The sequence below is a fragment of the Triticum dicoccoides genome, chromosome 7A (assembly GCF_002162155.2).
Source record: "Triticum dicoccoides isolate Atlit2015 ecotype Zavitan chromosome 7A, WEW_v2.0, whole genome shotgun sequence".
Taxonomy (NCBI): Eukaryota; Viridiplantae; Streptophyta; class Magnoliopsida; order Poales; family Poaceae; genus Triticum; species Triticum dicoccoides.
In genome coordinates this window covers 605,813,824-605,829,284 of record NC_041392.1, presented here as the reverse complement: position 1 = coordinate 605,829,284, position 15,461 = coordinate 605,813,824, and the positions used below count along the sequence as shown (strand labels likewise).

At 45.2% G+C, this 15,461-nt stretch overlaps 1 protein-coding gene across 2 annotated transcripts; it reads right to left on the bottom strand.

Annotated features, from left to right (window-relative positions):
• Positions 1-11,117: 11,117 nt before the first annotated feature.
• On the bottom strand, positions 11,118-15,455 carry LOC119330629 (probable isoprenylcysteine alpha-carbonyl methylesterase ICMEL1). 2 transcript variants are annotated; one of them, XM_037603749.1, is made up of 11 exons: positions 15,177-15,455; positions 14,493-14,569; positions 14,251-14,320; positions 14,036-14,116; positions 13,841-13,915; positions 13,529-13,630; positions 13,064-13,201; positions 12,603-12,668; positions 12,329-12,472; positions 12,126-12,216; positions 11,118-11,601 (listed from the first exon to the last, which is right to left on the bottom strand). In XM_037603749.1, the coding sequence occupies exons 1-11, from the start codon at positions 15,437-15,439 to the stop codon at positions 11,440-11,442; spliced, it is 1,269 nt and encodes a 422-aa protein (XP_037459646.1). In that variant the 5' UTR covers positions 15,440-15,455; the 3' UTR covers positions 11,118-11,439. The 2 variants fall into 2 exon arrangements, with proteins under 2 accessions (XP_037459646.1, XP_037459647.1); XM_037603750.1 differs by lacking the exons at positions 11,118-11,601; positions 12,126-12,216 and having other exon boundaries at positions 12,332-12,461.
• Between the last annotated feature and the right edge of the window lie 6 nt (positions 15,456-15,461).

Genomic DNA, 15,461 nt, shown 5'->3' with positions numbered 1-15,461 from the left:
GTCAGTTTGGTAGGAAGGTACCAAAGTAATCCCGGCAAGGAACACTGGACAGCGGTCAAGAATATCCTGAAGTACCTGAAAAGGACTAAGGAAATGTTTCTCGTTTATGGAGGTGACGAAGAGCTCGTCGTAAAGGGTTACGTCGACGCTAGCTTCGACACAGATCTGGATGACTCTAAGTCACAAACCGGATACGTGTATATTTTGAATGGTGGGGCAGTAAGCTGGTGCAGTTGCAAGCAAAGCGTCGTGGCGGGATCTACATGTGAAGCGGAGTACATGGCAGCCTCGGAGGCAGCACATGAAGCAATATGGGTGAAGGAGTTCATCACCGACCTAGGAGTCATACCCAATGCGTCTGGGCCGATCAAGCTCTTCTGTGACAACACTGGAGCTATTGCACTTGCCAAGGAGCCCAGGTTTCACAAGAAGACAAGGCACATCAAGCGTCGCTTCAACTCCATTCGTGAAAATGTTCAAGATGGAGACATAGAGATTTGTAAAGTACATACGGACCTGAATGTAGCAGATCCGTTGACTAAACCTCTCCCTAGAGCAAAACATGATCAACACCAGAATTCCATGGGTGTTCGATTCATCACAATGTAACTAGATTATTAACTCTAGTGCAAGTGGGAGACTGTTGGAAATATGCCCTAGAGGCAATAATAAAAGCATTATTATTATATTTCCTTGTCATGATAATTGTCTTTATTCATGCTATAATTGTGTTATCCGGAAATCGTAATACATGTGTGAATAACAGACACCGACATGTCCCTAGTGAGCCTCTAGTTGACTAGCTCGTTGATCAACAGATAGTCATGGTTTCCTGACTATGGACACTGGATGTCATTGATAACGAGATCACATCATTAGGAGAATGATGTGATGGACAAGACCCAATCCTAAACATAGCACAAGATCGTATAGTTCGTTTGCTAGAGTTTTCCAATGTCAAGTATCTTTTCCTTAGACCATGAGATCGTGTAACTCCCGGATACCGTAGGAGTGCTTTGGGTATGCCAAACGTCACAACGTAACTGGGTGACTATAAAGGTAGACTACGGGTATCTCCGAAAGTTTCTGTTGGGTGACATGGATCAAGACTGGGATTTGTCACTCCGTATGACGGAGAGGTATCACTGGGCCCACTCGGTAATGCATCATCATAATGAGCTCAGAGTGACCAAGTGTCTAGTCATGGGATCATGCATTACGGTACGAGTAAAGTGACTTGCCGGTAACGAGATTGAACGAGGTATTGGGATACCGACGATCGAATCTCGGGCAAGTAACATATCGATAGACAAAGGGAATAGCGTACGGGATTGATTAAATCCTCGACATCGTGGTTCATCCGATGAGATCATCGTGGAGCATGTGGGAGCCAACATGGGTATCCAGATCCCGCTGTTGGTTATTGACCGGAGAGTCGTCTCGGTCATGTCTGCTTGTCTCCCGAACCCGTAGGGTCTACACACTTAAGGTTCGGTGACGCTAGGGTTATGAAGATATGTATATGCAGAAACCCGAATGTTGTTCGGAGTCCCGGATGAGATCCAGGACGTCACGAGGAGTTCCGGAATGGTCCGGAGGTAAAGAATTATATATAGGAAGTGCTGTTTCGGGCATCGGGACAAGTTTCGGGGTTATCGGTATTGTACCGGGACCACCGGAGGGGTCCCGTGGGCCCACCGGGTGGGGCCACCTGTCCCGGGGGGCCACATGGGCTGTAGGGGGTGCGCCTTGGCCTAGATGGGCCAAGGGCACCAGCCCCTATAGGCCCATGCGCCTAGGGTTTCCACCAAGGAGGAGTCCAAGTGGTGGAAGGCACCCCGAGGTGCCTTGGGGGGGAGGGAAACCTCCCCTTGGCCGCCGCCCCCCTTAGTAGATGCCATCTACTAGGGCCGGCGCCCCCCCTGGCACCCCTATATATAGTGGGGGAGAGGAGGGACTTCACACACCAGCCCCTGGCGCCTCCACCTTCCCCCGTTACGTCTCTCCCTTGTAGTCTCGGCGAAGCCCTGCTGCTGTGACGCCCTGCATCCACCACCACGCCGTCGTGCTGCTGGATCTTCATCAACCTCTCCTTCCCCCTTGCTGGATCAAGAAGGAGGATACGTCTCCCGTCCCGTACGTGTGTTGAACGCGGAGGTGCCGTCCGTTCGGCGCTGGTCATCGGTGATTTGGATCACGTCGAGTACGACTACATCATCACCATTCTTTTGAACGCTTCCGCTCGCGATCTACAAAGGTATGTAGATGCATCTAATCACTCGTTGCTAGATGAACTCCTAGATGATCTTGGTGAAACGAGTAGGAAAATTTTTGTTTTCTGCAACGTTCCCCAACAGTGCTACCCAAACCTCAGCGCCACCTCGTCCCACAAACTAGCCCCTCGCTCCACCCCGTGCGTGTTCCTTGGCTACTCCACCGACCACAAAGGATACAGATGCTTGAACCGTGCAACCTGTCGTGTCATCACCTCACGCCATGTTATCTTCGATGAAACTACCTTCCCTTTCCACGACAAACCAGCCGCCCCCACCTCGCATGATCTTCTCAATGATCTGCACAACCCGCCCATCCCCCGCCGACCGCGGATCACCTCCCAAGCCCGTTCACCCGATCATGCCGAGCCACTCCTCCCCATTGTCGCCGCAGTCCGCACACAAACAGCTACCCCCTCCTCCCCACCCCCAACCGCTGCCATGGCCTCCCACCAACAATGCCCCCATGGCAGACGACCCATCTGCCATGGATCTACAACCTCCCGACCCATCTCCCCCATGCCCTCCATCACCTGCGCCGCGTCGCCACGCCGCGATCGTCCCTACACACACCATGCAGACCCATGCCCAAGCTGGTAAATTCTTCCCTAACCCTAAATACCACACCAACATGGCTGCTTCTGCTCCCGATCACATCTCACCCATACCTAACAATGTGCATGCTGCTTTGCGAGATCCCTGTTGGTTGTCTGCGATGCAGGTTGAATACTGGGCGCTGATGGAGAACAAGACATGGCGGCTCGTCCCTCGTCCCCCCGGTGCCAACATAGTCACCGGCAAGTGGTTGTTCCATCACAAGTTCAAGGTTGGCGGCACTCTGGAGCGATACAAGGCGAGGTGGGTCGTCCGTGGCTTCTCCCAACGGCCGGGTGTCTACTTCGACGAGACCTTCTCCCCGGTCGTCAAGGCTGCTAGTATCCGTGTGGTGCTCACAATCGCTGCATCGCACGGGTGGCCGGTCCACCAAATGGACGTCAACAACGCGTTTCTTCACGGCGCCTCTCCGAGCAAGTCTACTGCCAGCAACCCACTGGGTTCGTCGACGGCGACCACCCCGACCACGTGTGCCTCCTCGACAAATCCCTCTACGGCCTCAAGCAGGCGCCCCATGCCTGGTTCGCTCGGTTTGCGGCCTACGCGCGCCACATCGGCTTCATCAACTCCCGCTCCGACCCGTCGCTGTTCATTCTCCGCTGTGGCAGTGACATGGCGTACATGCTCCTCTACGTCGACGACATCGTCCTCGCTGCTTCCTCAACTGCGCTTCTCCAGCACCTGCAACGCCTCCTCTTCACCGAGTTCTCCATGAAGGACCTCGGCCCACTCCACTACTTCCTCGGCATTGCGGTCACACGCAGCCCGCAAGGGTTCTTCCTCTTGCAAGGGAAGTACGCTGAGGAGCTTCTTCAACGGGCGAACATGCAAGCTTGCAATCCAGCATCGATGCCCGTGGACACGTGGGCCAAGCTCTCTGCCTCCGACGGCGCCCCGGTCCAAGACGCCTCCGAGTACCACAGTCTGGTGGGCGCGCTCCAGTACATGACAATGATGTGTCCCGACATCGCTTACGCCGTCCAGCAGTGCTGCCTTGTCATGCACGATCCCCACGACGTCCACCTCGCCCTCGCCAAGCGGATCCTTCGCTATCTCCAGGGCACGACGACGCACGGGTTGCACCTCCAGAGCACGCCCACCCTCGACCTCGTCGCCTACTCCGACGCCGACTGGGCTGGCTGCCCCGACACGCGCCGCTCCACCTCTGGATATGTTGTCTTCCTCGGCGACTCGCTGGTCTCCTGGTCGTCCAAGCGGCAGGCCACAGTATCCTGATCCAGTGCAGAAGCGGAGTACCGTGCCGTCATGAACACGGTCGCCGAGAGCTGTTGGATATGTCAACTTCTCGGTGAGCTCTCCGTGCCCATGCCCAAGGCCAGCGTCGTCTTCTGCGACAACATATCCTGGTGTACATGGCGGCCAACCCGGTCCATCATCGCCGCACGAAACACATCGAGCTGGACATCCACTTTGTGCGCAAAAAGGTTGCTCTGGGTGATCTCCGCGTCCTGCATGTTCCTACACAACAGCAGTTTGCGGACGTGCTCACCAAAGGTCTCCCAACCCCAGCGTTCCAGGAGTTCCGATCCAGCTTGTGCGTCCGGCGCAACCTGCGGCGGGGTGTTAACTGACCCTAGTCAACCATTTATAGCATGTACATACACACATGATCACACAATCACCCACGTCCGGCGCCCCGTGCCTGGCCTTGTTGTAACGTAGCCTATATATACCTGAGATCAATACAGAGAGCACCAAGGTGCATTACTCCCAATTCCTCCTGCTCACAGGAAGAATAAGGTGATGCTGACATGTGGCCCCACCTATCATAACAGTCAACTTAACAGTCAAAATAAAGGGGTTGACCTTCCTGCCACATCAGCCCTGACACGTAGGTCCCGCATGTCATAAACATGTTTAAATCGTCTAAACTAGCCATTATGTGAAAGTGGTAGTTTTTAGTCACAAAATTAGAAAAATTTAGTAGTTCTCGGTCACTTTTTTGAAAGTGGTAGTTCAATGGGACGCAAACCCTTCAACAACGTTGTCGGTCAGAGTGGGAGTAGGAGGGGAGGGGAGGCTAGGCTCTCCCTGTACATAGTAAAAGTAGGCTAGATGTAGGTGATGCCTTGGGCACAATTTTCTTCATGTTGTACAGGTGCTTTCCATCAGAGATCGCGAGTGGAGGATGATGGATGTCCTCCTCCCTCTCTAGTTGTCCTGTATGGTGGAGGCACATGTAGAAGATGTACCTGGAGGAAGCCCTACAAATCGGGATTAAATTGAGGCTTTATCTACCTTCTCTCTTCGTTGTTGTGGAGGCGGAAGGGGAAATGGTGACGGAGTCATTCTTGGCTCTTTAGGCAGGGGCATCTAGGGGTTTGCAAACTTTCATAGGCAAGTATTGTGTTAAAAAAACTTGCATAGGTGAGTTTCTTCCTTCTTCTTCCGCTACATCGACCTCCGCCACCGGATCTATGGTTCAATTGACAAGAGATCACCGGTGATCGATGTGGTGGCCAGGAGTGGAACGCTAGTCACTAGATGATGGTCTCACAATTCCCTATGCCCACTCTTTCAACCCCCCAAAATGAAAGCCCCCTTCTCCTTGCCCATAGATGGCAAGGCCATGGTCGGAGATGATGAAAAAAGCATCTCCGACGAGGTGACTGACAACCCTAGGACTTGATTGTTTCCCCCTTAACATCTTCAGGGTCCTTTGTGCAAAAGGTAGTACATGTGAAAATTGGACTTGCTCCCTAGGGTCTAATAGAACACTCTTGGGGTTTGGTAGTACAAGAAGGAATCATCACGGTGGTACACCAGAATGCCTCTGTTGTGCGAATCTACTAACGAGAACTGCCGCATAGTCCTATATTTTTTTAAGAAAGTTTGCTTTTGCCCCTCTTGATAGTAAAGGATGCCCTACACTCAATGTGAATCTTGGGTTCACCAACCAAAAATCTAAAGATTATATTATGATAGCTTGAGGTAGACATCACTTTGAAAAGTTAAGGTAGGGGGTATCATTGATGTTCCACTCATAGCACGAGGACATAATTTCTGACAAACTTGATAAACACATTAGTCCTCTTAGTTGTTTTGTCATCAACCATCAAAACTCAACAGGTGTATCTAACAGATTCACTTTTCATACTGCCGATATAAGATGATCCCAACATATGCTATCATTTGTCATGAACATCTGATTGGTCAATACACATATCTCCAATTATATTTACATGTCATTGGTAGTTGCTTTGAGAGGTAGTATGAGTGAACTATGAACTCTGGTTCAATTTTCTCCATAATAAACCTTCTCAAACCACTTCTATATGCACTTCTTTTTTCGATAAAGGGCGACTTTATTATCTCAAAATGTAGCATCAAGCGGATACAAAGCATTATGAGTAACACCCGGTCTCTGCATAACTAAGATGCACACAACCAAATCTAGAAGTCTGACAAAAATTCATGAAATAAAAATCGACAAATCGGCAACAGTAGAGTCCTTTAGACCGACACTATGCCTATGTCGAAGAAGGTGGTGGATCGATCTGTAGGTTATGCTGCCACCCATGTTGAGAAAAAACATCTGTAGCCACCTGCTCCAATCGCGTACACACCACCATGAACAGCGGTTGATACTCCGGCCGTTGTAGCATAGACCACATACGTAGCGAGTGCGTACACCGGAAAATAACCTGTAGAGGAGAAGCATTTTTTTCATTAAAAACCAAATCATTTCTACATAGCCAAAGCGACCAAATTAAGACATGTGCTCCCACCCTTATTAGCGTTTTGAACCTATTTGTAATACCGTCCAACCAATGACCAAAAATATTGGCAACACTTGTGAGCGGATACAAATTTGACGCTATTTGGGTGACTGACCACGTAGAACGTGCAAACTTGCATTGGAAAAAGAGGTGTTTGATTGTCTCGTCATGAGTACAAAAAGAACACTTCTTACTCCCTCGCCGGTTTCGCCGTGCGAGGTTGTCTTTGATTAACACAACTCCCCTACGGAGATACCACACGAAGATTTTCACTTTTAGTGGAATTTTAGACTTCCAAATTTTCTTATTATTACTCATTGGTACCTTAGAATGTGTGAGTGCATGGTACATAGAGTCTACTGTGAAAGACCCTGATGTAGTAAGGTTCCAGCGAAACACATCCCGACCTTATGTCAGGTTAATCGAATCCAGCCGGGATAAAAGATTATGCCATGACACAAGCCGGGGGCCAATCAAATCCCGCCTGAACGAAATATTCAGCGGGGAAGAACCGAGCACGTGCACAATAGTATTATTCTTATCGCGAGCGATGTTATATAAGGTTGGATATTGTTCTCTGAGACTGACATTGCCTAGCCAGATGTCTTCCCAGAAACGAATCTCCGACCCGTCCTTTATCGTGAAAGACCCGAAGCGAAAGATATGTTTCTTTGCCGCCATTAGGCCAGCCCAAAAGTGCGAGTCGCCAGGATTCCAATATGCCTGGGATACCGTCTTTTGGCCTAGATACTTGTTGCGCAACATGGTTTGCCAAACACCATCCTCGGTAAGAAGTTTAAATAACCATTTACTGAGAAGGGCCTCATTATTGACCTGCAGGTCATGAATTCCAAGGCCACCTTGGTATTTAGGCCTACAAACTGTGCTCCATTTGGCCAGCTTGTATTTTTTCTTTTCACCATCTCCTTGCCAAAAGAATCTGGATCTAAAGTAGTCCAGTCTTTGCAGGACCCCTTTTGGGAGTTGGAAGAAAGAAAGCATATAGAGAACCATATTTGTGAGGACGGAGCACTTCTATTTCCAATTATTAATTAATTTGAAAATACAAAAAACTTTTATTACCATTATATACTCATAACTTGCTGCAACTAGCAAAGTTACTGAGATTGACAACCTCACTGAACCGTTGGAGGCACTAGTGGATCTTAATTTGTTTTGTGATGAGTAATGCTAGGGGTGTTATTTCTACGGATTGTTACGTCGGTTCTCAACCGAGGTGAGAGTTACCAATTGCTGCAAATCCTCGCACTTGGGGCCCCAAGAACTTGAATCTAAGATATAGGTGGAAACAAGCAGCCAATATTCACTATGGTATCATGGGATAGTATCAACCGGGGTACCAACCTAAGGCAAGTGTTTTCTTAGGACCAGTCGTGATGAATAACTTGACCGTATGGGAGCAATGTATGTATCTTTTCTCTTGATGGGTGGAGACCATGATATGTGTGAGCAACCATTCATGTTCTATCAAAGGATAGAGGTCCATATAGGATTCTCTAGGTTGGATGATAATGCATGCCCTCCATTTGTTGGATCTAGGAAAGAGTACATGAGTTTCAGGGGAGACTAGCCAACGACCACCCTATGCTTCGAGCGAGAGGGACCTTGGAAGCGAAGTATACACTATCGCATGTGAATGAGCTGGGGGTTTTTGCTTCAGATGTGGTAAGGTTACTGCGAGGAGTGTTTGCTGTCAAGCACACCCTGATTACCAAGGCTTTGAGCATCTCAAAAACCTAACACAACACTAGTCTTGTAATGTCAAATCTTAAACTAGAACAATTACTTCAAGTTGACCATTGATATGATGTGAGCTTTGCTACATCCTGCTAGTATTTTTGTTATTATGGTCGAATATCAAAACCTACGTATATGTTTAATTATGCACCTACAGTAAGTGGATCGTCATCTCAATTTATTCATTAAAGTTTTATATCATCTACCCAAAGTAGTTGGGACCTCAATTTCAGAAAACAATGAACATAAACATATTTGGAGGGAGGGGAAGTAATATTGATGAGTCATTATATGCTATATGCAAAAATACCAATGGCAATGGAGGCAGGGGAGGAAATTTTGTCATAGGGCGGGTGGCGGCGACACCTTTCCACGCTGTGGGGTTGGTAGGGATACAAACGCAATACCGACTCATAAGTCAGGCAAACATGGTGACTGGTCTGGACCCCGAGAGGAGAAGAGATCCGAATAGTAAATTATACGAGCGGTTCAGCAGCCATTGTACTATTGTACATTTAGTTTGAAATGTTATTGAATACATAAAGGATAAACCTCAAATTATAGGAGTGCAAGTTCACGCCACGTACGGATAGTGTATACCAATTTGTTACTCTCTTTCCTCTTCCTCTCCCTCTCTTTTGAGATGGACGTCCTGCATGTCGCAATGAAATCTATATTAACTAGACTTGTTCATACCATGCGTAAAAAATTTATTTGAGAAACAAGCATGATCTATTGTATACACTAAAACGTCAAATTGAACCAAGCAAATTCTAGACGAGAATATAAAATAATCAAATCATATGTATGTAGAAGTAGAATCAACGTCACTTTTGTCGTTCTCGATGCTCACGATAGTGACGTTACTTTAAATACAAGTATAAAACATGTGCATGTTATCAACTTCATATTGAACTCAAATTGCAGGATACATTTGTCATACTAAAGAAGTTTTAACAAATATACTTACTTAATGATACACTAGAAACCACTATTAGGATATTTGTTAGAGTGTGCGCTTTACAAATCTCTGTCATGGTATTAAAATCAACATGAACACATGCACATACATGCATACAGTATTAGTACAATTTATACAATTTCCAAAAAAATAATTCAAAAAAACTTTTGTTACATCATATAATTTAAATTTAACATAAGAAATTTTGTTAGTGATATGGATTGCAACTGCATAGGAAAGAAAGTGTTATTATTATTTTTAGCAACATCGTGATAGGGTTAACTATACTTTCTAAGTAATATAAATATGCTATATATGGAATTTGAATAGAAAAATATGTAAAATCTGAATATGATGTTATTTTACATATTAACCATTTAAAATGTAATTTAGGGTGCAACCTTAATCATAGTGCATGCTTTTTTTTTCTTTCATATCAATATCTATCCGGATTGGAAAGAACACCACGGCAAAACCAGAATTGGAGACGAAAGAAACTATCTATAACCATGCATGCACACCTTGCCAAACCTCATAGACAAAATTAGATTTCTCATCTTATGCCAAGAGAGACGCTTTACAATTGACAACATTCAAATGTGTTGTGATTGTGTGAGCACTGAGGCCACCATCGGCGGCGGGGGGGCATAGATGAGATGCCATGTGTTGAAATAAATGACGTGGACCTACTGGAGTCTTGTGTCGTGGTTATTGGGTTAGGAGAGTGATATTGTTTCTCCCGTTGCAACGCACATGCTCTTTTCCTAGTCGAATGAAAGCTTCGTTGGCAACCGATCGTTCCAACGAACGAAAATGTTCGCTACGATCGGGCCCCAGTGCGACCCCTTCAATAGCACTACAGATGGCCCAAAAAGAAAAGCCTTAAACCAGTGCATAGCCCAGTTTTGCAATGACTGTGTCTTAAAAAGGACATAAGTTTGTCAAAACTAAAAAATGTCATTCATGGAATTTAGAAAATGCCATTGTGCTTCATGAGATGATGCAAAAAAATCAAGAAAAGGAAAAATTGTAGAATAAAAAGAGTGTGATGATAACAAATTTGCCATGGTGTGTTTAAAAGTGCTAGGGTGTTAAAAAATGAATATGGCATGGTGCAAAAAATAATTTTGCCATTTTTTATTACCATGGCAAAACTTTTTACACATTTCTTACAAAATGTATTGACGGATATGTATGTAGTTTGCCATGTCCTAGAGAACACGAAAACCCGTAAAAAAATACCATGTGATTTGTCCATTAATTTTCACAAAATTACCGTATTGTGTAGATCAAAATTCATAAAAAAATGCCATGTGACTACCAAAATAATTTAAAAAATCTCTAAAACATGGTAACATGCCAAACTTAGAAAAAGGTCTGATCTCCCACAAATAAAAGCAATGTCTTTGGGAGAAACCCTACATGGGATTGCCAATTTGCCATGGTCAATTGCAAAATAGAAAAAAAAAACATTAAAAAGGATAAGGGGAACAGAGAAGTGGGGAGGCGCTCGCGACGGTTTTCCTTTCCCCCGAACGGATTTGAGCGCTGACATGGCTGCTTTCGCTGCTCCAAGATACGTGCGAGAAAACAACGGCCAGGAGACGTTCGTGCTGAGTTTCTAAAAATCTGACATCAGATTGTCATCAATTCCGTAAGTTTAAAGATTCTACACCTAAAATCACGCAACACTTTCTGTGCAATTTTGTACTTTGATGTGCAAATTGACTTGGTTCCATTTTCTATTCATATTTTTGTGAGCCATCGGCATTTCCATAACAAACTAGGTTTCACAGTCGATATCAACCACAGGCTGGCCTTTGTTCCAATTACACAAGATACAATGCGAGGCTCAAGAGCTAAGAAAATAATGAGCCATACTATACACTGAGATACAATACAAGTATACCGCAGTGGCAGTCATCTACAGTAAGGTCTGCCTTTACACAACTCATACAGAACAGCGAGATACATCTCTGGTTAATTAACAGTGCAGCGGGCCACCAAACGAATTCTGTAGCTAACTAGTAAGTATATGGTTCTTGCAGTAAATTGCCTCGCTAGTCGTCGTGTCCAGTAATCACCACCACGTTCAGAAAGGGCTCACTCTCCCAGCAAGCCTCAGCATGAATTCAGGAACAAGACGGCGTGCAATGGGCACGGCAAGGTGCTGCGCGGACGCCCCTGGATCGTCATTTTGTATCACGGCGACAATCTCTTCCAGCATCTTATCCCTACCGCCCCGAAGAGGATCCTTTTGATGCAATATTTATGACAAGAGGAAAAAGATCGAGCATTAGAACCATAAGCATCAAAATTTAGAAAAACGCAAGGAATAGGTACCGGCAGCTCAGAGGTAAATAGTGTCCGGATAATATCACAATAATAAGACTCAAGCTACATGGAGATCACACAAAAGAGTTGCTCTCTAAAAATAGCAAGTCATTCATCTTCTAATCGTCGAAATACGTCTGCACTCTACACCAAGACAACCCAATCATTTTTTATTGAGCTACAGAGGTTTCCAGTTAGCAATTTATGAGCAAACCTAGCATGAAAAAACGACAAAGCTCTGACCGAGCACTTTTTTATCTTGAGAACAAGATTCACGGCCATGCTCGAAATCACAACATGGAAAATAATTTCACGAAGAAAACAATGTGCTTCCTATTTATACATGGATAAATTAAGCACTTCAAAATAATACCAAGAAGGTCAAAATGTTCAAATAAAGAAATCCTTTCAAACAGTGCTAGTGTCACAAATCGCAATAATTACCTGAAGAAATAAATCAGTGTGTGTCTTTCCTTCATATAAGAATAGATCCGCTTTAGCACCACGCTGTTGTAAAGCGTCAAGGAATGCTTCACTGCATTTTTGGACTGAGTCAGTTCATACCAATATCCAGAATACAAGCTAAAAACTCATGAGAGGGCACAGTTATAAAATCTGATGTGGCTAACAATTTCAGTTTGACCCACCTTTCAGCAGAAGGCATTGAGCAGTCACTTGTCCCATGAAAAAGGATAATCCGAGGCAATAGAGAAACTGCGGATCTAACAGCTACGTCCTTAACCATCACTTCTGGAGAAAATTTCCTCAATGATTCCTCACCTTCCATAATGCTGAAACATAAGGTCGCAATGGTATAGTATCCTAACAATAGCGGTTAAGAAAAAAAAATGCCTTTTTCACAAAAGGAAATGTTTTTTGGTGTCCAAACATGGATAAATGCTAGCGGTCAAAGATAAATACCTGAGAAAGACAGACCGGTACAGACCACGCCTATGGAAATGATCAACCAAGTTAAGAAGATTATAACTGCAGAAACAGAACAAAGAATGTCAAGGCCAGTACAGCTATTCTCAGGCACTCATGTGTGTGAATCAGTAATGATGCTCCTATCAAATGTTATGTTACACAATGAATTTTGGACAAAGGTGCTAAAGGGATAAGTAGCATTGGAGCAGGAGCGTGTAATTTGTAAGCTAGAATCGCTGAACAGGCAAATACCCCCTCGTAATTTAAAACAAGTATATTAATGTTCTGCCCAACAAGGAAGCAGAAGAGACTAAATTGCTGGCTGCAGCTAGAGATAAATTCTACTGGACAGACTGCCAATATTGACAATGCAAAAAAACTGATTGCTGGCGATAGTGCCCACAAATTGTCAAGAAAACAGGGATATCTGCAATTTCTGCCAGTCACATGCTTACCCGCCAGAAATACCAAAGTATGCTTTTAGTTGCGCAACACTCCAAGTGGAAGTATCTTCGCCACATTCTCTGATAGCCTGATTTACGAGAGTACAAGCAGCAATATGTGCACCAGCAGATTGTCCAACAAGATAAATCCTGTTAGCACGATGTAGATAGAAAATATCAGAACAAAATGACTATAAATGTGTCCTTTCAGGATATTTTTTCCTCTATTCAGCTTTAAGGATATAATGCACCAATAATCTTTTGGAAAAGAGATGCTTTAAGTCGCAGTCCTAGAAAAGGTGAATAACCAAATGAACAATGCCTTCTATACATTCTACATCAACTTCTACATTAGTGAATTCCTGAATCACACAGAAGGTTTCTCATATGTGCACATGTGCAGGGCATACATAAGAAGGAACTGTTTTAAATTGCAGTAGGCAAACTTAAAATTTTGATCAGTTATAAGCTATAAACCTTTCTGGATCACCTCCATAGCTAGCTATATTGTTGCAGACAAATGAGATTCCTTGGGATACATCTTCTACCATGTCACCAATAGTCCCCTGAGGGAAATTTCTGCAAACAAACCATTGATATGACCCATGAGTATGATATACTCCCTCCGTTCCGAATTACTTGTCTTGGATCTGTCTAGATACGGATGTATCTAGACTCATTTTAGTGCTAGATACCTCCGTATCTAGACAAATCTAAGACAAGTAATTCGGAACGGAGGGAGTATATAAGAAGCATGCTGGTTTGCGTATTTGGATTTATTCCTAGTACCTGTAATCAATGCATGCAACTAAGATGCCCCTTTCTGCCAAGCGTCTGCCTAAAAGGGCACCCCACCCTTTGTACCTGAGATATATGAATTGCTTCACACAAAGTCAAGACAAAATATAAAACTTGCTGGTGTTCTAGAAAGCTAAAGAGAAAGAAAAAATCTTGAGGACCAATTCAGTACATACTTGTACTCACCCTATGATCCATGCCCCACCAGTGACAAATGCCACAACTGGCTTCAACCCTCTGGTGCCAGCTGGTATATACAAATCCAATCTACAAAAACAAATGCAGTGTATAAGATATCAACAACTTAACTAATTTACCAAATAAACCGAGATAAACAACAAATTGGTTTATTGAGTAGCGCTATCAGATGGTAATAAACTTGTAGAAAAAGAAATAAACACCTGTTTCTTGGTTGTTCTCCATATACAACACTTCTATGAACTTGGCTTGAGAAGAAGTAATAATATAAAACTGAAATAAAGCAAAAACAGATAATTAAATCTACTATATGAGATAACTATATCATATCAAACATGGTTTGAAGGCAATGATCAACCAAGTATATCACTGTAGATTCTAATTACAAGACAATCATAGGAAACTCATTGCATGAAGAACAATTTGAGGGTTTCGAAACACCAACCTTGAATAAAACCAGGCATGAGCAATAGAGCATAACAACAGAGGGCTAGGAACTGACGAATCCATCTGTAGCCTATCCTGCATAAATCTGACAAGTTATTGCGATGAACCGAATAATCATCAATGACTGAGACTTTTCTCCATGTTTCCTTCCACCCCCTTCAGTTTTCTCGAACCGGGATCACCCGATGTTCCACAATGAATGGGAAGTTTGAAAAATTATGAGAAACCCCACTAGCTAAATCTGCCTCAGACTTAACCTGAAACCATTCTACTTATCTACTAAACCACTTCATTATGCTTATGTACTTAAATTCGGCGAGATGAGATGATCAGCTCTCCTGCCATTATCGTGCATTCGATCCGCTCAGTGCTAAACATGTTGAGACACACAAATTCTCCGAAATAAATGCCAAAACGGGCGGAGCCAGCCTATTCAGGGAGCCTGGGCAAGGTCTACTCAGTGGAACGCTGGCCACCATTGGCCCCGGCATCATTACTAATCCCATCACATGCATGACAAAAATACTTAGGAAGACCAGCCGCCCGGGGTCGCCGGGAGCTAGCTCCGCCCCACAACAACTATGAAATTGGACCAAAAGCACAAGCAGATCACCAAGTGGAAGTGGTGGCAACAGAGCGAAAGCGCAAAGTAGCGAGTGGAAATGGAACTGGTGGCGGGTACCCGAGGTAGCGGAGAAGGGTGAGAGTGAGCCGGGTGAGGAGGAAGGTCTCGGAGGCCGCGTGGCCGACGTCCCGGCGGAAGGAGAGACTGCGCGCCGCGAACCGCTCCCTCACCGCGCGCCGCCGCACGACGCCCTCGCCCGGGAGGAGCAGCGCGTCCTCCGCGAGTGATGCGGTGGTGGCGGAAGCCGCCGAGGAGGGCGGCGGCGTCTCCCTCGCCTTGGCTTGGGAGGAGGAGGCGCGGGCCGGGAGCTCCACCTCCATCGCGGCCGGGGGCGCGAGATTC

Coding starts and splice junctions, on each gene's coding strand:
- LOC119330629 (XM_037603749.1), bottom strand. CDS start 15,439: ATGGAGGTGGAGCTCCCGGCCCGCGCCTCCTCCTCCCAAGCCAAGGCG. Junction 13,916..14,035: donor GGTGGGGCATGGATCATAGG/GTGAGTACAAGT, acceptor CATATATCTCAG/GTACAAAGGGTGGGGTGCCC. Junction 12,473..12,602: donor TACCGGTCTGTCTTTCTCAG/GTATTTATCTTT, acceptor CTTATGTTTCAG/CATTATGGAAGGTGAGGAAT.